The sequence below is a fragment of the Cyprinodon tularosa genome, unplaced genomic scaffold (genome assembly GCF_016077235.1).
Source record: "Cyprinodon tularosa strain WSP-4 unplaced genomic scaffold, ASM1607723v1 ctg452, whole genome shotgun sequence".
NCBI lineage: Eukaryota > Metazoa > Chordata > Actinopteri > Cyprinodontiformes > Cyprinodontidae > Cyprinodon > Cyprinodon tularosa.
Window position 1 is genome coordinate 443,504 of NW_024039177.1, and position 21,344 is coordinate 464,847.

General features: G+C 41.6%; 1 protein-coding gene across 3 annotated transcripts in view; it reads right to left on the minus strand.

Moving 5' to 3' along the window:
- ckap5 (cytoskeleton associated protein 5) overlaps positions 1–17,156 on the minus strand; it is a 43,335-nt gene extending 26,179 nt beyond the window's left edge. For all 3 annotated transcript variants that reach the window (XM_038300648.1, XM_038300647.1, XM_038300646.1), the window contains exons 1-14: positions 17,035–17,156; positions 11,997–12,096; positions 10,240–10,433; positions 9,850–10,056; positions 8,294–8,465; positions 8,090–8,219; positions 7,909–8,009; positions 7,631–7,744; positions 7,103–7,207; positions 6,925–7,014; positions 1,618–1,782; positions 1,366–1,494; positions 1,121–1,285; positions 938–1,039 (exon numbers count right to left, since the gene is read on the minus strand). In XM_038300648.1, coding sequence (XP_038156576.1) covers positions 938–1,039; positions 1,121–1,285; positions 1,366–1,494; positions 1,618–1,782; positions 6,925–7,014; positions 7,103–7,207; positions 7,631–7,744; positions 7,909–8,009; positions 8,090–8,219; positions 8,294–8,465; positions 9,850–10,056; positions 10,240–10,433; positions 11,997–12,053 — 1,731 coding nt within the window. In that variant the 5' untranslated portion in view covers positions 12,054–12,096; positions 17,035–17,156. The remainder of the gene's footprint in view (positions 1–937; positions 1,040–1,120; positions 1,286–1,365; positions 1,495–1,617; positions 1,783–6,924; positions 7,015–7,102; positions 7,208–7,630; positions 7,745–7,908; positions 8,010–8,089; positions 8,220–8,293; positions 8,466–9,849; positions 10,057–10,239; positions 10,434–11,996; positions 12,097–17,034) is intronic.
- Positions 17,157–21,344: the final 4,188 nt, after the last annotated feature.

Consider the following 21,344-nt stretch of genomic DNA (forward strand, 5'->3'; position numbering starts at 1 on the left):
TACTCCAGAGTGTTGTTCAGCATGGGGGTGAGTAGAAAATGAAGGCTAATCATGCTTTGGGTGTACTATTCCTTTAAGCCCTAGTTACATCCGATTAACATAACGCTCAACCCATTTAAAGATGATACCGCAATCCACTAGAGGGAGCCGCTGTCCATTTAAAGCAGAGCCTCGCAGTTATTTGAAATGGAAGTAATATCAGAGTGGAACCAGGCAAGAATAGAACAATGAATGGACCCAGAGTCCAGTCCGGATTTTTTCCTCAGTTTAGAGGATCCTAGGATCCAGAATTAACTTTCTGTGGTTCTGTTAGTGAATCTAAACTCTGTATCAACTCCTTCAGTTCTCCTAAATGGGCCCTTTTAGCCGCGCTGCATGGAGGAGCAGCAGAACTTCTCTACTGGGATCAGAGACCGCTTGGAAAACCCAGATTCTGGATTCTGCAGTCGAACAAAATCCTGGATGATTTTCAAACTCCACCCGGATTTCTTTTTAGGTATGAAAAGCAGGACATGTCTGGAAAAAAGAGGACGTCTGGTCACTCTACCATATCAAAAATTTGATGTTTCAGTGAGTGAGTGTTTGTTGCTATGATGCGTCTTTGCTCAGCAGATTTGCTCGTTATAAACCAACCAATCAGCGCACAGCTCATCTAAATATTCATGATCATACCATAAAAGGAATAAACCTGTCGTTTCATTCTGGGGCTTTTAATCAGGCTTGCATTAGGGATCATAGAAAAGCAAATATGCCATTTTCAGCCCAACCAATGTTACACACCCAATTCAGAGACCTTAAGAACCAAATACGCTATACAATCATTCGATGACCCCTTTAAAGCCAGTTTAAAAGATTAAGACAACGGAACATTTTGCATCATGGTTCACGTTTCTGTGCAGCCCCTGCAGCTGGACCACCACCTGCTTCGAAAACTTACCGATAGTTCAGTCTCTGTGAATTCTTTACTGTCTGAGGTCTTCTTGCTTTTTCCTCCAGCTGCAGATGCTGGTTTCCCTTTTTTAGGAGGACCAGCTGACGGCTGCAGAAAACACATCGTTTAAGAACTGAGATTTTCACACCAACCATTTGTGTAAAACCATCCCTACATACTAAAGTATACCTTGCTAGCAGCAGCGGCTTGGGGCTTCTTGGGTGGAGCAGAAGATTTGGAAGGAGCTTCTGCTGCAGGAGTAGCTTTAGCAGCAGGTTTCTTGTCAGCAGCTGCTCCTCCAGCTGCACCTTTTTTGCTCCCAGGAAGCTCCACTTTATCAGCGCTCTCCTTGATCTGTTAGAAAACACACAGGGATCAAATACGAGATCACAGAGATGAGACACTCAGGAGGATTCTTCTGCCCCAGCGCTCACCTTATCTAGTTTGAGTTTGTCCAAGTCGGCGAGGAAAGGGTTCACAGCCTTTTCTCCAACCACCTTCATGGCCGTTCCCAGAGCTTCAAAGGCAGCATCACGGACCTCAGGGGCCGAGTCGTTCACTTGCTGATGTGGATAAAGGAGGAAGCAGAAAAGATTAGCCTAATGATAATAATCTTGTTCTGGTCAGAGTCTGATGGGTTTAATGTGTTGATGTTCCAGAGGACCACCCTGCGGTACCGGACAGACCTTGATGAGGGCGGCACAGAGAGGTTTGAGGACGCTCTTTGGCAGCATGGCCTGAGTGCAATGTCGGAAAGATCGGGCCAAAAACAGAGACGCCTGCTGCTTAATGGACGGGTTCTTATTGTCCATCACAGCCAGGACATCCTCTGAAAGGTTCTGCAGAGTCGTCTGGAAAGAAAAAGTGAAAATATCAGTCAATCTCTGCTTTACTGATCCGCAATGTCAGCTGAGTGCTCAGCAGATACCAGTCAGTTCATAAACAGGAAGCATATAACACAACCTGATTAGAAACCCATCCACAGAGAAAGAGCTTCATCATGTCTGAACTGAACATGAAGCTCAGCAACAGGAAAGCTTTTTTAAAAAAAAACTCATGCTGCTGGATCTCTAAGGCTCCTGATTTCCAAAGCTTCAGCAGCATTTAACAGGATAAACATCTATGCCACTGCTTAGTGACCTGTCTGCATCAGAGCACCTGGATGATGCGTTTCAGGAGGAATCAGCATGCAGAGAGAAGCAGTGCCTGCAGCTCCTGCAGGATTCTTCAAACAGAACCTAGAACTTAACCAGAGCTGCTGCTTCTTCAGCGCCTCTCAGCATTTCTAGGTCTAATTTATCTGCAATTAAACATTTTTCATCTACAGTATTTTCTTTTAGGATTTAACCCAGGTCATCTCATCAAATACCGTATTTTCACGACTATAAGGCGCACTTAAACGTCTTTTTTTTCCCCTCAAAATGTGCGGTGCGCCCTATGGTGCGGTGCGCCTTATGTGTGTTGTAACTGCGACTTTTGAGACCACCTCATTGAGGAGATGATGAAAGAGTGGCTGAATGTAAGGAGACCCGGTGTTTTTTTTTTCCACTCATCACCATCGCTGTTAATATGTAACTCCATGCGTGCCCATCTCACAGCTGATGTGAAAAACATGGGGAAACAAATTAAGGCTGTGCTCGCTGTTCAACCGCTGGACATCGGTGTGAACCGGACCCAGCAGGTGCAGCAGAAGCAGCGAGTTTACATGCAAAGTCAATGGTTGACGCGCGTATAGGCGCAGCAAAAGGTCCTGCAGCGCATTTTGAGCTGCAGGTGCAGCGTCGGGAGCGTTTAAGCATCTGACGCACCGCCAACACGCTGCTGCTGCTCGAGATGGAAAAATTGAAGTTTTGCTGCTGGACGCGCCGCATCAACCAATCAGAGAAGCAGATCTGGGAGCTGACAGCGAGACAGACACAGCGCTCTGATGACATATGATATTAGCGCAAATGAAAAAGGCTGGATGGATGAGGAGATGATGAAAGCGTGGCTGAGGCAGGTGTATGTGAGGAGACCAGGTGCTTTTTGCCACGCATCACCATCGCTGCGTGCCCATCTCACAGCGGATGTGAAAAAAAGGTGAATCAAATGAACGCTGTGCTCGCCGTTATCCCGGGGGTCTGATAAAGGAACTTCAACCGCTCGACATCGGTGTGAAGCGGCCGTTCAAAGTAAGGCTGCGAGCGGCGTGGGAGCGATGGATGACAGACAGAGACCACAGTTTCAGGATAAGTGGAAGGCAGCGCCGGGCAAGTTACGCCACCGTTTGCGGATGGATTGTAGATGCTTGGACTAACGTGTCTGCTGGCTCTGTTGTTCGAGCTTTCGCAAAAGCAGGCATTATTTCTGAGGAGCCGCGCTGCACGGAAAGTGACTCTGACAGCGAAGAAGGGGAAATTGGCATGTCTGATTTAGCGCAGCTGTTTAATTCAGAAACAGAGGATGATGACTTTGATGGGTTTGATTAATACTTTGTAATAAATACATGAATAAAGCACAAACATACTCAGTTTTGCTCCCGCTCTATTTTTCTCCCTGAAAACTTAATTCAACAGCAGCCTCTGGGCGGGTCTCCTCCTCTTCATCGCGGCGGCTGGCAGGTGTTTTTTCATCTAAATAATCTAAATCTTGCAGCTATATTTGCTGTGATCAGTGGGAATAAAGTAGTTTTAATATGTTTTTAAGTGAGAAAGGCCACCTGAAAACTTAATAATTGCAGTCAGTTCATCCAGATTATCTATTTCTGTCGGAGGCGCTCAGACCCCCACATACCAGCGGTGCGCCGACAGCAGAAATCCCTTCAACAGCAGCCTCACCGCGGCGGCTGGCAGGTGTTTTTCATATAAATAATTTACAGTGCAGGCACCAGGATACCGGCAATAAAAGCGAACATATTCCGTCGGCAGGTTTCAGGATTTTAAGTTAATTTAGGAGTGATCACAGCGCTGTGTCATCTGCGATGTGTCTGTCTCATGGCCAGCTCGCAGGTTTGATTAATACTTTGTAATAAATACATGAATAAAGCACAGTCATACTCAGTTTTGGGCCCGCTGTATTTTTAAAATACGCAGTATTTATATATTTAAAGGTAGTAGAGGACATGTACCTGTATATAAAAAATGCGCCCTATAGTCCGGTGCGCCTTATGTGTGTGTTAAATACAGAAATGGGACACATAACTGAGACTGCGCCTTTTAGTACGGTGCGCCTTATGGTCGTGAAAATACGGTAATCATGTTAAGACTGGACTAACTTGATGAGATGACTGGAATCTGGTGAGCTATTGCTTGGTTGGAAAGAAAACCTGCAGCCACACAGCCCTTTCTGGAACCAGTTTGAGACCCATGATTTAAACTGTACTGATTTTTATTATCGCCCATTAGAGGCAACACATAAGGAGCAAAGTGGAGCATCCCATAATACAATGAAAACAGAGTAGAGCCTGCAGCAAGACATAGAGTAAAGACATGAAAACACACCATAGAAATGCTTTAGTAAACCCAGCAGATGGTATTAATGGTCATCTTTAAAGAATGCAGAGAATTAGAAGTGAATCAGTTGGAGTCAGATTTGCTCCATAAACAGGTTTTGGTGGGCATCTTCCAGACGCAGGCTGATGGATTTTAAACAGAGTGTTTTTCGCCTCATGGTCAAATCAAAGTTCTGGTTTCTAGTGATGTTAGGAGATGAGCCTAGGCGTGTGTCGAGTACCGGAGGGGGGGCGTTTCCACGAGGCGCGTATTGACGCATGCTTCATTTGGGATAGAGGCCAAATACATGACGTCCCAAGCCTCGTTACCACGTGATCGCTTTGGGAAGTGGTTCAGCTCGCTGGGAACTTCAGCAGGCATTTAGACAGCCTGTGTTCAGTCAAGATGTGGGAGTTTGTAGGAGAGTCAAAGTCAGTTGGATAGATTGGTTGTTTTTTGGTAACATCAACCTCATTTTGGGAAATTCTCTATTTTGCATACAAAAATGCAAAAGCAAATAAATTAATTTTGGGTAGGAAATAAAGAGTAGAACACAGCCCAAGCTGTATCAGTTCAAACTGATTCAATGTTGTTTTTCTATTCTCAAAAATAATAGGTATATTTTGAACACCAGTAATAAAGACATGCCTGATTGTTGCGGCTGCTTTGTTATGTTTACAGTTTGACATGCTGCTATATCTGCTAATTGTGCTTTGGTGCTCGCTATGTTCATAAAATTATCTTGGTGGTTCAATTGTGGAGAATCAAAGCTTTCCAACGATGTCTAACATGTCTATATTGGTAAACATTTTACCGGTGGAATTTTCATGCATTCTGTATCATTTGTAAACGCTTTAAAACGTTCTGAGAATTTTGGTTAGATTAAATCTGAGCAAACCACTGGTCACGGTTCTAACCTTAGTGTTAAGTAGTATTGCTTTCCAATGTGTAGTTACCATTGCTAGTGGAATCAGCTGTAAGACATTGACTTCCATTCCTGAGGTTGTTGGTTCGAGACCCACTTCAGATTTTTGAAGGTTGCGATGAAACGCAAGTATTTTGGCTCATGTCATGTGACCAACTTGTACTGGTTTGCCCTTGTATAAATATGGATTGGATAAAAACACTGCCTAATTAGATTGGTTGAGCCAAAAGAATGGTTGAACACATAACTTCCAGCCAGATTAAAACCAAAAAATGGGGAAAATAACACCTTTAATTTTTCTCATCGTTTCCCAATTTGCACAAGCACTTTCACCGTCTGCTTGAGCTTATTTCACTAAAATGTCAGACAAACAGTGTACAGACAATTTACTTTAAAAAGATATGATACACACACCAATCATTAACGATTTCAAAGGAACTTAAATGTGGAAATAAAAAAAACAAACAGGAAAAACAATAGCAACATGAAGCTGTGGGGATCGTTGGAGCAAGTTGGCCAAACGGTTCAAATGTCTAATGAGGCTTCTACTACTGAATTCCATCTGTTCTGTGAAGCTACGCCCTGTTGACCAACTGACTGTTCAGACAATAGAGGAATCGAGCTCCAACCATGGTCGGTTTACTCTGCACACATATGGAATAAATTCACAACTTCCATCAAAGGCTACGTTCACACTGCAGCCTGAACTGACCCAATTCCGATTTTTTTGCCCATATGTGACCTGTATCAGATCTTTTTATGACAGTCTGAACGACACAGATCGGATTTTTTCAAATGCGACCCAGGCCACTTGGATATGTGGTCCTGAATCCGATACGTATCTGATCTTTTCAAATGCGACCTGTGTCTGTACGGCCAGGTCGCATTCATCCGACCTACACGTCATTGATACTTGACAAATGTTACTAAACGTTACTAATCTGCGTCCTACTAAGCGGAGGCGGGAAAAACTAACAACCATTGCGGAAGATAACACAGAGAGCAGTCAATGGAGAGAAAGTGAGGTTGCTGACTTAATTCATATTTGGAAAGATAGCTCGATTCAGATCAAACTCGAAGGGTCTTACCGGAACCTGGCTCTCTTTCTTTTTGATCTTCTTAAAAAGATTTCGTTCGTAATGTGCCTGCTCCTGTTGGAGAAGAACTTAAAGAACGCAATATACGCTGCGGTATTACGAGTCATGTTTACTTCCGCAAACACGGAGGACGCTTGCTACATGTGACGTCATCGCGTCCTCGAGTGCGCATGCGGGACACTTCGGTTGAACGCTTTCAGTTCACACAGTAGATCACATACAAGTCGCATATACTTGGAAGTGTGAACGGACACGCAAAAAAATCCGATTTCACAAAAAAAATCGGAATTGAGCATTAAGGCCTGCAGTGTGAACGTAGCCAAAATGACATTTGACCATGCTTCGAGCTCAATGTTGTCTGAACAGCAGCCAGTTGGACATGACGTTCCCAAAGTTATTGGATTCAATATCAACATAAATGCACAGCCTGGTATCTAAAAGTTTGTCATTTTTTTATCCAAACATAGTGGATTCTTTGTGTAAAAATGCATCTGCACTCACAGTGAGGAATATGGCGTCGATGGCCTCCTGCAGGGCCTGGACAACCTGCGGTTTCTTCTCCTTAAATTTCTCCAGAATCGTTGGAACAACCTGAAAATAATCAGTCTCAGCTTACAGGAAGTGACTAAAGGGGGCGGAGCTGAAAGAAACCTGAAAACTCAGAGAGAGACTCCCTTACTTGCCCAGCGTATGTCCCGAACTTCTTCCTGAGACCAGAGGCCAGTCCAGCCAGACATTTGGCCGCCACTGAAACCAGCATCACGTTCGCATCTTTCCCCACAACCTGCAACAGAGAAACCATTGAACCTCAGCCAAGGTCAGCGGGACCGATCCAAACCAACAGCTGCTGGATCTGTCAGAACCAATCAGGGCCCAGAGAAACAGGAGTTCTGCTGGAACTGCTGGTTCCTGAACTGCTGGTGAAGAACGGAGTAAGTATTCCTCAGGTGTATCTTCCCTGATGATGGGCTAATTTCATCCTTAAATCTTTGGAGCCTTTATGGCTCAAAGCTAATAAGACCAGCGAGTCTGGTTCTGTTTCAGAGATCAGGGGCAAAGTGCAGAAACCGATTTCACCCAGACGCCTTCATGGTGACCCAGATCTACAACCTGACACCGGATCAGGGCCTCAAACAGAAACTATGGAGCTCAGAGGTCTTCTCCTACACCTAAAATAAAAGAAGCTTTAAAGGGGTGAGGAGTTTACCTTCTTCAAGGCACGGACCAGGTCTCCATAGTCTCCGTTCTCCAGTTTGGGGTTCTTTGTCAGAGCTTCAACAGCTTCAAGAGCTTCTTTTCTCTCCTGCCACTTCTTGGCTTCCTGCAGACATCATTCCCAGAGATCATCGTTACCGCAGTCTGTACAGATTGTTCCCTTTGGAACTATCAGTAAACAATCACTGATTTTAATGAGTGGAGCCTTTTTAAAGGGCAGCAGACAGGAGAGCTTAACGTTTATAAATAGAACAGACGTGTCAAACTCACGATTTTATCATAGAAGTCTTTGGGCATCTTTGAAAGAATCTCCACAGGTTCCAGCAGATCGTACGGATCCACAGCTGCTGCCACTTCTTCTTCCTCATCTCCTGAAATAAGGACAAGAGAGTCTGTGATTTTTGGCACCAAACAGAAAAGCTGGTAGTGGGCGACGGTCAGCCAGCCTCACCATCAGACTGCTCTCCCTGAGCTTGTTGCTGCTCAAACTTTGCTTTCAGGTCCTGCTGAGAGCGAAGGAACCTGGTCTGCTTGGGAGGGGAGGACGGCAGCTTCACCCACTCCTCCTCCAGCTCCTTCAGCTGCAGGAACAGGGAAAGCAGACATGTTTACCTGCTCTCTGTCAGCAGCCGTGTGCAGTGCTGCGCTCTCTCACCTGTACTGGGTTTATATTCTGCAGTGGCAGCCTCAGAGCGTCTCTGATCCACTTGTAGATTTCAATGGCTAGCTGCTTGGCCTCATCTCTCACAGCTTTCTCTCTGGACTCAAACTGTTTGGGTAAAACTTTTACTACTGGCTTCAGGGTCACAATCTTTGATCCAAACTCGCTGTGGGAGAAAGATGAAGAGAACAAAGAACCAGTCAGTGTCTGCCTGCTCTTTTATAGAGCTGCACTGATCAGCTGCTAATATCTGCATTGGGTCTGATATTAGAGACCATTTTAAATGAGGCGGGCCCAATTAGTAGAGGAAGATCTATTCAATCCATTTCTATAATTAAAATCTCTGAAACTGCAGGAAAGTTCCCCTCTTTATGGGTTTGCATAGGGATTCTATGGAATTCCTTTGCACTCTGAACTTTTTTTTTTTTTTTTTTTTAAGTATTTTCCATTTGAATGTTCTTCACTGGAGGCATCCATGTTTGTCAAAGAACATTACTCTGGGTTAGTGACGTCACGGTGCGGTATCGGCTGTTGATCAAGTCCCAGTGCTGTATCTGGTGTTTGTCACAACGTGCTATTATCCAAGTCATCTTGAAAACATTTTTCCTCAAAATGTTGGCTACATATTATGGTTTTTTTCTCTGGCCAGAAGTTCGATGGCGAATCCTCCCCCTTCAAGTTGGCGATCAAACGACGAACCCGTCCGTGGAGGATCATGAATCGGAAAGATTAAATGACATCCCCCCCCCCAATTTTACCCGATGTATTCCAGCATCCAGCTGCCATGCACGTGGGCATTGTCAGTTTCACTATAGCTCTGGTGAATTTCAATGGTGAAGTCCTCTGGAAATCTTCAATAATTGTTGTTGATTGCAGATGTGTCTAGTAGTTCCCATTGATTTTGCTTGTAAAGCGGGGAGAATGGCGCTAGGCTTACCGCACCGTGACGTCACTGCTGGAAGATGGCAGGAGGGAGGGGCTACTATATTTGGGCAAAAATGGCCACTGCCGGACTCGGTAATCACAACGAAACATTTTTTTTTTTAACTGATTAATACTAAATTCATTCAATCACCGCAAACGTATTAGTTTTAGGTATAAATAATGATCCATTGATTTTTCCTTGCTGACTTTTGCTTTAATTTCTGCTAAAATGGCTGAGCTCCATCAGAATTTCCCCCCATCAGAGATGCAATGCAGAAGCGCACTGGCAAATTATGCTAAGATGAGGACATCCTTTAAAGGTATTTCAGCTTTTTTCCACCTCCAGCTTGTTTGGCTGTAGTCCATCAAAAAGGTGGGAGGTTTTTGACTTTGTAGACACATCAAAGTTGGAAACTCAAAAAACCCAACAGGAAGCCTGAGGAAACCCAAATCAACTTGGAAAACAAAATCAGAACTGGCTAAAATTCTCATGTTTTATTAAACCAGCAAGAAGAAAAACACTAAAGACAAGAAGAGTCCCCTGGAGGGCCGCTGACGGCTGATCTACGGAGCCACAGAAGAAAAGGAGGATCTAAAATCTGACACCATCTAGAAAAACCACCGACCTCAGAGCTTTCCTCAGCGTCTCGATGCACGCCACCACGATCTTCGGGTTCTTGTTGTCCAGACCTTTGAGCAGCTCATCCTGAACCACCTCGGCCTTCTCTATCTCCATGTACATGAGGCAGATGTCCATGCCCAGCTCCTTGGCCCGGGCCTTCGGCTGGTTGAACACTTTGGTGACGACACCCGACACCACCTCACCCGCCGTCCTGCGGCACAGGGACAGAACAGATCAACATTAACAGCTTCTCCAAACATTCCTGGACGTTTACTGTGAAACCATGTCAGCTAAATTAGAGCAAAGCGCATGGAGCCGCGATGTCCACCATCCAACTCCAACCACCACCATCTGCCATCATATGTCCTCATCTTACACTAGCAGATAAACTTACTTTCCAGCCACATGAGCGTTTTCGACGAAGGCCAAGGCGGCCTCCAGGCCTTTGAGCTGAGCCACAGCATTAGAGTCTGTGACAAATCTCTTGATGAGACCCAGATACTTTCCCCACTCCGGGCTCTTCTCATCCTCTATCCTCTGGAACAGCTTCAGAGCTTCTTCATAACCGTTAAGTCTGGCCTTCCACACCTGGACAAGACGGGAGAGAAGGTTCACACCAGATCAGACACAAACAAAGAAGACGACTTCAACACTTCAGGACAGACCCGCTTCAACCCAAACAGCACCCATTAGGCTCAGTGCACTGATTCCAAGCAGCTCTTTTCTTTTCTAGAATCATTATATAAAAAAAAAAATAAAAATAAAAAACATATTTGCAATTTTTATTCTATAAAAGGTCACAGAATAGAGAGTTGTTGTTTGATGATATCTGGATCAGAAAGCAGCAAACTGCTTTAGCTGCTCATTATTACTGGGTGCACAGAGACCAACCCGCCTGCAGGGTGTGGCCCACTGAAATGCTTCTTTTGGGATGTCATACCAAGTTAAGCTTGGTTTAAACTGGACTTCCATCTTTTTCCTTTTCTACTTATTTGGCTTCCGGATAGACGAGGACGAGTAGTGCCATGTCATGTCATTTACGGAACTGAGTCCAACGTGGTTTTTAGACGTACAGTGTGAGCAGGCAGATCCAGTAAGAGCATTGGGTCGCACAGTACGAGAACATACATTATGAGCTGTGAACTTTTAAACCCTACAGTTTTGTCGTACAGTGTGAGCTGTAGCTGCGTGCAACAATTGGAGGGAAAAAATTAAACGCAGTGTATGCCTGGCTTCAGAAAAGATGCAGATGAGTCATTCAATCTCAGAGCAGAAACAGAAGTTATTCCATCAGAGCCTCGAGTGAACACAAAAATAAATACACTTTATGCTTGTTTATTGGCTTTTCTGCATATTAGTGAAGAGAAATATTTAGATATAAACAAAAAACAGACATGGTCAACATCTAGAGACCTAATTTATTAGGAAAATAAAGAGGGCCACTGTGACCCAAAGCTAAACATTCCCATAGTGCTCCTGTTGGTTTACAACACAACATTAGTACTGATGTCATGTCTGTTGCCATGGATTACAGGTCCAATTAGGACTATTAATCTAATCCTGAATCCAAAGCCTCACCAGGATCCAAACAAGCCGCGTAAGCAAGTCTAGAGGAAGATAATCATACAGAGACTCAAGCTGAACCCCTGATGTCTGCTTTCAAGCCCGTCTGATCTGAGCCCAGAATCTGCCGCCGGCTCGTTTCCAGGTTTGGATTGCCGGATGTGTGGATGCTGTAGTGACGGTTCCTCAGTGGAGGGTCCCGTTATGGTGATATTTGGTCTCCGTCAGCCTGGTCAGTTTGGGGGAATCGTTTAACAAACACCGACTTCAGGCAAAGTTAAGATAGATAGAAGTTTGTCTCATTTATAGTTATGAATTCACTCTTTTTTTTTATTAACTGGACTCAAACAGTAACAGCCTTGTCAGTTTATTAACATCATTAGCAGTGTTCTAGCGCCCAATGAACTGTGAGGAAGATTAGAGTTCAGCCTCATTTCAAAATAAGGTTAATATGTTGAGATTTTAGAACCATAAAAACTAATTTAAATGTTTTGATAAGTAGGATGACAAAAGAAACAGCATGACCGATGTCGAAAAATTAAGAAAAGAAACAGTTACTAACGCAACTCAGTGCAGCCAGTTTCTCACCTTATGTTCACATTTCTGGTCGATGGGAAGCTTCATCCACTCGCTATCGTCCCCCATGGCTACAGGTGGGGGGGACTGGGGTTCCCCTGGAGTTACTCAGCTGGAAACATTAAAATAAACATGTTGTATTAGCATGATAAACATTAAGCTTATTTTAACAGCACTTTACGCCGAGGCAGATTAGTTCAGGTTTGCTTTCTGGAGCGAAATGACTGTTCCTGATGACGACGTTGTGATGAGACAGAGGTTTATCTGCCTGCTTCACAATACTTCAGAGCTTAAAACACAAAAGCTTTGTGAGGTATCCTCCCTGCAGAGTTCCTCCTCAGACAGCAGGTTTGGTTGAGGTGACGCACCTAAAGGTGCTGCAGAAGCAAAGCGTTCACACAACCACCCAGACATCTGGTTCCATCCCCTGACTCCAGTGATGGAAAAGGTCAGAGTTTACAGGTGCTGGTCATAAAATTAGAATATCATGAAAAAGTTGATTGATTTCAGTAATTCCATTTAAAAAGTGAAACTTGTATATTATATTCATACATTACATACAAACTCATATATTTCAGATGTTTATTTTGTTTAATTTTGATGATTACAAATGACAACAAATGAAAATCTCAAATTCATCATATCAGAAAATTAGAATATTGTGAAAAGGTTCAAAATTGATGGCCCCTGGTGCCACACTCTAATCAGCTAATTAACTCAAACCACCTGCAAAAGCCTTTAAATGGTCTTTCAGTCTAGTTCTATAGGCTACAAAATCATGGGGAAGACTGCTGACTTGACAGTTGTCCAAAAGACGACCATCGACACCTTGCACAAGGAGGGCAAGACACAAAAGGTCATCGCTAAAGAGGCTGGCTGTTCACAGAGCTCAGTGTCCAAGCACATTAATAGAGAGGCGAAGGGAAGGAAAAGATGTGGTCGAAAAAAGTGTACAAGCAAGAGAGATAACCGCACCCTGGAGAGGATTGTGAAACAAAACCCATTCAAAAATGTGGGGGAGATTCACAAAGAGTGGACTGCAGCTGGAGTGAGTGCTTCAAGAACCACCACACACAGACGTATGAAAGACATGGGTTTCTGCTGTCGCATTCCTTGTGTCAAGCCACTCTTGAACCACAGACAGCGTCAGAAGCGTCTAAAGAGAAACAGGACTGGACTGCTGGTGAGTGGTCCAAAGTCATGTTCTCTGATGAAAGTAAATTTTGCATTTCCTTTGGAAATCAAGGTCCCAGAGTCTGGAGGAAAAGAAGAGAGGCACTTCATCCACGTTGCTTGAAGTCCAGTGTAAAGTTTCCACAGTCAGTGATGGTTTGGGGTGCCATGTCATCTGCTGGTGTTGGTCCATTGTGTTTTCTGAGGTCCAGGGTCAACGCAGCCACATACCAGGAAGTTTTAGAGCACTTCATGCTTCCTGCAGCTGACCAACTTTTTGGAGATGCAGATTTCATTTTCCAACAGGACTTGGCACCTGCACACAGTGCCAAAGCTACCAGTACCTGGTTGAAGGACCATGGTATCCCTGTTCTTAATTGGCCAGCAAACTCTCCTGACCTTAACCCCATAGAAAATCTATGGGGTATTGTGAAGAAGAAGATGCAATACACCAGACCCAACAATTCAGAAGAGCTAAAAGCCACTATTAGAGCAACCTGGGCTATCATAACACCTGAGCAGTGCCACAGACTGATCGACTCCATGCCACGCCGCATTGCTGCAGTAATACAGGCCAAAGGAGGCCCAACTAAATACTGAGTGCTGTACATGCTCATACTTTTCATGTTCATACTTTTCAGTTGGCCAACATTTCTATAAATCCTTTGGTTTTATTGGTCTTCAGTAATATTCTAATTTTCTGATATGATGAATTTGAGATTTTCATTTGTTGTCATTTGTAATCATCAAAATTAAACAAAATAAACATCTGAAATATATGAGTTTGTATGTAATGTATGAATATAATATACAAGTTTCACTTTTTAAATGGAATTACTGAAATCAATCTACTTTTTCATGATATTCTAATTTTATGACCAGCACCTGTAGGTCAGATGTTTTGACTGTAGGGCAAAATTATCCAAAGGGAAAAAAAAAAAACATTTTCTTTCTTCCAATAAGTAAAGTTTATTGAAACAAAAACAGGCTTTATTCCATTAGAAGCTTAGAAAATGGGCGGTTCAAAGCGGCTTCTAGGAGAACCTGCTGGTTCATGTTTCACATTGATCCAAACCAGTCGGGCAAACAGCCTGAAAAAGCTTTCAGTTCAGAGTCGGTCTCACATAAACAGATGAGAAACCTCACTGACCCCAGCCAACTCTATACACTTATGAACTACGGTTTTCAGTAGGACAGGAAATTTATTGCATTTGCAATATAATCACAATTTAACAAGGTGCAATTTTCAAATTGCATAGGAACTCCATTTTGGTCTTGCAACATAAATAAAGTGTCTAAATTTCTTATTCCAGCGCTTTAGGCAGCAGTAATATGATTTAAGTGGGTTTGCGATCATACAGACAGATAGAGATGCAGCTAGCTCGCAGATTCATGCCTGCAAATAGAATTTAGCACTTTTTCACACAAAAGTCACAGTTGAATCCTGAAAAATGGACTCCGGAAACACGTCCAGGGCCAAGAAAAATCCTAAATCCTTTAGTAAAACATTTATGATTGTGGTTAGTGCAAAGGAAAAAAAAATCGAAATATAATTGCAGTAGTAGTTTAAAATATTAACAATTTTTGTTTTTGGCAAAATCATTCAGCCCTAGTATTCAGTTTAAGATTACATAGGGCATACAGTCAGGCTCATCTTAACAACTAATTTCCAAACATAAATAAGGACATAGAGATACAATAGTTGCAGAAACGCATCCTTGCAGGGTTTTTTTGTTTTTTGTTTGTTCTTTTCCCTCTCCAAGCAGAGCACCTGAGACCACAAGCAAATTGTTACTACTAGAGAAGCACGATATTAAAAGAAAGAAAACTGTTCTTCTAATTCTGACCTAAACCAAACTTAGTGCAGCTCCACAGGATACAGCCAGGTCCTCTAAGAAATGGATTATTAACTCTAGTCCTCAGGGCCCACTATCCTTCATGATTTAGACCAGAGGTCACGGCTTAGCGGACCAGGGTCCGGATCCGGACCCCCCTGCTGGCTAATCCGGACCCAACCAGATTTAAAACATTTATAAATTACCACATGTTGTCCAATGACAGTGTCTAACTTAAGTTGCGTCGCTTTTCCTGTTAATATGGTAAAGCTGGAGCGTCAAGGTTTAGCCTTGATCAATGCTCTAGGCCCTAGAACTGGCTGGCCAATCACAACACAGAGATGTGTTTTGAATTTCTGGATGCAAAGCGGGCGGGGTTTTGAGGGCGTGACGACAAAGCTGTGCGACGCTGGAGAAAGCACAACAAGGAAGATGGCAACAGCTATTGAACAGTTCTTGTTTGACTCAGTTTTGGAATCAGTTTAGGAAGGATTAGACTTTGGGTTTTCATCGAAGCATGAGCGGGAAGAGGCTCTACGCTCATTCATTTTTGAGAAGCTGTTTATTTACATTACCTTACCAGCTTTCTGTCGCTCTTACTACGTCACAGTCAGTTGCCCTCATTGGTCAGAGCGTTGGCCAATAGGAAACAGACATGGTTTGAAAAACAACAGGTTGTTCTCATCAACAATCTTCTGATGTCTCATTCATCGGGACCAGACTAAATTACACATTTAATCTCACATTTAGTCTGGATTATCATGCTACAAATGGTAAGTTCAAGTGTGAATATGTGAATCAGGAAGTTGTCTATATACCAAACTGAACGATTGTTGTTTTCTTCTTCAAAAATCACTTTCGATTTTAAAATAGAAAAATGTTTTTTTATACATTTTTTCATTTAAACATTCCATGTATAACATGAATGCATATTTAATTTCAGTGTTAAATTCTGTTTAAAGTAACAGATTATAATTAAAAATGTCTCCAGACCTTTACTGGTTGATGATTTACTTTATTCCGACCCCACTAATTTTTAATTGGCTACCTCTGAGCTAGATAATGTTTATTTATATAGCACTTTATTATTTATATAACACAGACAAAGAGGTCTTAAAGTGCTTTGCAAAATTACAATACAAATAAAAATGTGTGATTCAGATGATTGCATTTCTTCCTGGACAGACCAATGCTGCAAAAGCCTGTCAATTACTTTTTCCATTCAGGTCAGGTGTGTGGATGCAGGGAAACACCTAAAACATGTAGGACAGAAATCTGCCCTAGAAGGCTGTCAATCAGACGGGTGGCAGCAGGGAGATATGGATGCAGGACCTAGAGGGGTTCCTGTATTCTCCAACATGGCTCATTATTAATTCAGGCACAAAAGCAAAACTAAAAAAGCACTAAAGAGCAGATCAGATGACAACAGCGTCGGTCAGATCCTTCAGAAAGCTGTGCTCACTAGTTAGATGCCACTAACTGGTGAGCACTGGTGAACTTTCCTCCCCCTGATTGGTTCAGTTGATTTGAATTTTCAATGAAGTCGTTCAAATGTCTATGCTCTGCAGAGATCAGCCAGAAACAAAGCTGCACACAACAAACCGGTTAGTCAATAAGATCATCAGACCAATCTGCACCGATGAACCTTCATCACTCGATCAAAGTGAGAATAGTTAGCCTTTTATCGACAGGACTAGTCAAGCAGCGCCGTGGTAACTAGCTACCTTAGCAACAGCCGTTGCTCCGTTTCTGGTGCCAGATCCGGTTTAAACCAGCTTACCAAAATTATACTTAAATATATGGTTAGTTTGTTTCTACTAAAACTGTGAACGACTAAATAATTCTAGCCAGATATCGTCCCCTATTATAACCTGCTCTAACCGCCCTTTAGCTGCCTGGGAACGGCTACCAGCTAACCGTCCATCCGCGCCAACACAACCAGGCCGAACAACGCACTTCCCCGCCTCAGCGACTGCAACACTCCGCCACTTAAACATGGAGGTCGGTGAATAATAAGGAACAAAGGGACATGAAATGTGTACCTGTTGGCGTCTCCGTAAGACAATAAGGATGCAGGTAACCCGGTGATATGAGGGCTAGAATGAGATCACCAAGTGAAGTCTGGCCGAGTATTTAAAGCCTGGATTGCAAAGAAGCGACAAACAACTTCCGCTACAAAATAAAAGTCCTCCATTCATGCGTCAGACGTTGAAGAAGCCGATGTACTCTAAATATTTAGAAGAAATATAAAATAATGCTGAAAAATATGGAAGAGGATTAGGTTCACTGAAAAAAATAAAAAACAGTTAACTGATTTTTAAATTTTATTTCAGTATAATATGCGGGAAAAGTCAGAATACTGACTTTTTTTCTCAGAATTCTGACTTTAATCTCAGAATACTGACTTTTTTTCTCAGAATTCTAACTTTAATCTCAGAATTCTGACTTTAATCTCAAAATACTGACTTTTTTTCTCAGAATTCTGACTTTAATCTCAGGATTTGGGATCTTAATGTAGATGGGCACCATGAAGGAAGAGAAGTGGGAGCACTCAGCTTCACTGACAAGATGTGAGTTTTTTGGAAGGGCCAGTAATTACGGAATTAGGCGATTTTTTATGTGATGCTATTTAACACAAAGATGCTATTTAATTAACGGAAAAGCAGAAGGTGATTAAAACAAGAGAGCTAGTTTAGTCTTTAAAACAGTCATGGCAACGGCTGGATGCTAAAATGTTTATTAGCTGTCAGAATTCAGTCAGGATTCTGAGATTAAAGCCAGAATTCTGAGATTAAAGTCAGAATTCAGAGATAAAAGGCTGAATTCTGAGATTAAAGTCAAAATGTTGATAAAAAAAAGTCTGAATTCTGAGATTAAAGTCAGAATGCTGATTAAAAAAAGTCTGAATTCTGAGATTAAAGTCAGAATGCTAATTTTAAATAAGTCAGAATTCTGGAATTAAAGTCAGTATTGTTAGAAAAAAGACAGAATTCTGAGATTGAAGTTGGAATTCTGAGATTAAAGTCAAAATTCTGAGATTAGAGTCAGAATTCTGAGATTACAATCAGAATTCTGTGGGGAAAAAAGTCAGAATTCTGAGATTAAAGTGAGAATTCTGAGATTACAATCAGGATTCTGAGAAAAAAAGGTCAGAATTCTGAGATTAAAGTCAGTATTCAGAGAGAAAAAAGTCAGAATTCTGAGATTAAAGTCAGTATTGTGAAAAAAAAAGACAGAATTCCGAGATTGAGGTTGGAATTCTGAGATTAAAGTCAAAATTCTGAGATTACAATCAGAATTCTGTGGGGAAAAAAGTCAAAATTCTGAGATTAAAGTCAGAACTGTGAGGGGAAAAAAGTCAGAATTCTAAGATCAAAGTAAGAATTCTGAGATTACAATCAGGATTCTGAGAAAAAAAGTCAGAATTCCGAGATTGAAGTTGGAATTCTGAGATTACAATCAGGATTCTGAGAAAAAAAGTCAGAATTCCGAGATTGAAGTTGGAATTCTGAGATTACAATCAGGATTCTGAGAAAAAAAGTCAGAATTCCGAGATTGAAGTTGGAATTATGAGATTAAAGTCAGTATTGTGAAAAAAAAAGACAGAATTCCGAGATTGAAGTTGGAATTCTGAGATTAAAGTCAAAATTCTGAGATTACAATCAGAATTCTGTGGGGAAAAAAGTCAAAATTCTGAGACTAAAGTCAGAACTGTGAGGGGAAAAAAGTCAGAATTCTAAGATCAAAGTAAGAATTCTGAGATTACAATCAGGATTCTGAGAAAAAAAGTCAGAATTCTGAGATTAAAGTCAGAATTCTGAATTTTTTCTCATACTGTACTGAAACAAAATGGTTCAGTGGCCCTATTCCTCTTCCGTAGAAAACTATCTAATTATTATTAATTTGTTGAATTATTTAAGTATATTTTGATCTTCTAAAATGATTTGACTTTTATTTTACAAAATCACATCCGTAACGCTCTCTGGTACATAAGTCATGCTTGACGCGTCGTTTTCAGCGAGTCCAAGGGCGGAGAGACAGTGGAGGGCGGAGACCGGGGGCTTCGATTGTCTGCAGCCGTTTCTTGGCCTCATTCTGGCACTGAGAGGACATAAAATACCGAGAAACCCCCAAAAAGTCAGAGGAAATAGATTTTCCCCCCTTCTCTTTTCTTTTCCAAACATTTGTGATTTTCTTTGTGGTTTTCTTGTTTGTCAGCAGACATGGCAAATGATTGGCTACATTTAAACTATGCTCCGCCCTTAACTCCTTCAAACCAAGTTACTGATTTGCTGAAAACAACGTTGCTCATAATCGGGAGAGATTTGATTGGCTGATCCGAGAAAACCCCGCCTTTTATTTTACAATGCCTGGTCTCTCATTGGTTAGTTCATACTGAAGGTGTACACGCCCGTTATTTTTGACTGGCTGTTCTCATATTTTATTGTTCATTTTCCTTTAAATTGTATGCATTTTTTTCATGCATAATCTATACTATATATATATATATATATATATATATATATATATATATATATATATATATATATATATATATATATATATATATATATATATAATATAATATAATATAATATAGAAGGTTAAAAAAGACTAAATGAATAAAAGGAAATAAAGACATTAAATTAAAACAAGGGTAAAAAGAAAATTTCTATTAAAGTGATTAGACTGCTTAAATTCTAAAGAACTTGATTTTTTTTTATCCCACTGCCTCCAATCTGGGTTCCTGATCAAAAGCCCTAACCCCACAGTGCTCCATGATGGCAGCCCACTACTCCCCAAGGGGATGGTGTACATTCAAAAAGGTGCAATGTATGTAGATCTATTTTTGGGGGCATATTGAATCCAGACTTCAAAAGTCACAGCAGACAAGCCAGCAGGACATCCTTAATGGGATTCCCTTATACTGGAAACAGTGATTCGAGCCTTGTTTCGTTCAGCATTATCTCAAAGAATCAGGACTCAGAAGAGAAGTGCACAATATTTGTAGGGAGTGTTGGCCAAGTGGTTAGAGCAGTGCGCTTGTGCTTCTGAGGTTGCAAGTGCCCGGTTCGATCCCCACATACTGACACTCTGAGGAAAAGGCCCTTAACCCCCGATTGCTCCCGTGGTCCAGCACAATGGCAGCCCACTGCTCCCCAAGGGGATGGGTTCAATGCAGAGAGTGAATTTCTCCAGTGTGAGATTAATAAAGTTGAATTATTATATTCAGGTGTGGTGTATCCACCACCTGAGATATTGAAACAAAGTAGGTTGAAACCATGTTTTTATGATGTTTCAACAAAATCCTCACCCTAGTATCATAATGTTTCTTCTTTGATCGACTGATTTGCAAATGCAAAGTATTATTAAATCTGCTATTGTTCAGTCAGGGTGAGCTGCATGTTGAGTCTTCTGCTATTAGCTGACAGAAGTGGCATCAGAGTGTTTTTCTTATTGTGGGTCCAAACCTGTTTTAACAGGCGGTTATTTATTCTGATTTTTCCTTTCCATCGTTTCCAGTCATTCTGTCTGTTCTGCTTTGACCACTGACTTCCACAAGCCCTTGGGTCAGCACAATCGCAGCTCACCGGATTATTTATGTATTTTAAACCCAGTGTCATGAGACAAAACGAGCCACATGACATAAAGCTCCTCTTTCTTCCTCAGAACAAATGGATAAATCATATTTATATAGATTCTTCTTAGTGTTTTTAGTCTTTCTGGGACAGTTTTTACAAATGCTCTTATATATAGGAGGAGTTTTCCAAAACAGTGGAGCAAATATGGCCATTTACCTGTCTCATAGAGACAGACTGCAGGATGGACCTCACCTTGATCCCGCAGCTCTGTGGAAGTGCAACGTTAAACAGAATAAGGCCGGAGGTTCGCTTCCACAGAGCCACACAGAACATGGAGGATTTTATTCAGTTGTGGGGTTTTAACAAAATTTTATGTACTGTGTCAGATAATGTAGATCTACATTTTAACAGGCTCCTCATTTAATGATTTTTAACTGACACTTGTTTTATGTCAATTGTATGGTTTGAATTGTTGAAATAAAGTGTTGTTAAATATTAAAACTCTCATTACTATTTTCTATTAAGGCGGATTGCAAGCAACTTTAAGGCGCTTACCTCCACCTACTGTACATGAGTGTGTAGCAACATTACTTTACATCAATTTCTATTTTTTAATTTTGTATTCTGTAGATAAATAAATAATGCTTTCCTTAATCTGTGAATATCCTTTATATTTCCATCATTTCCCAACATTCCTTTAAGTCTCAAATCTTTGCCTGTCCTTAAAATTATTCTTCTCTATATCTCCTTTTCATGTTCATAAGTTTTAC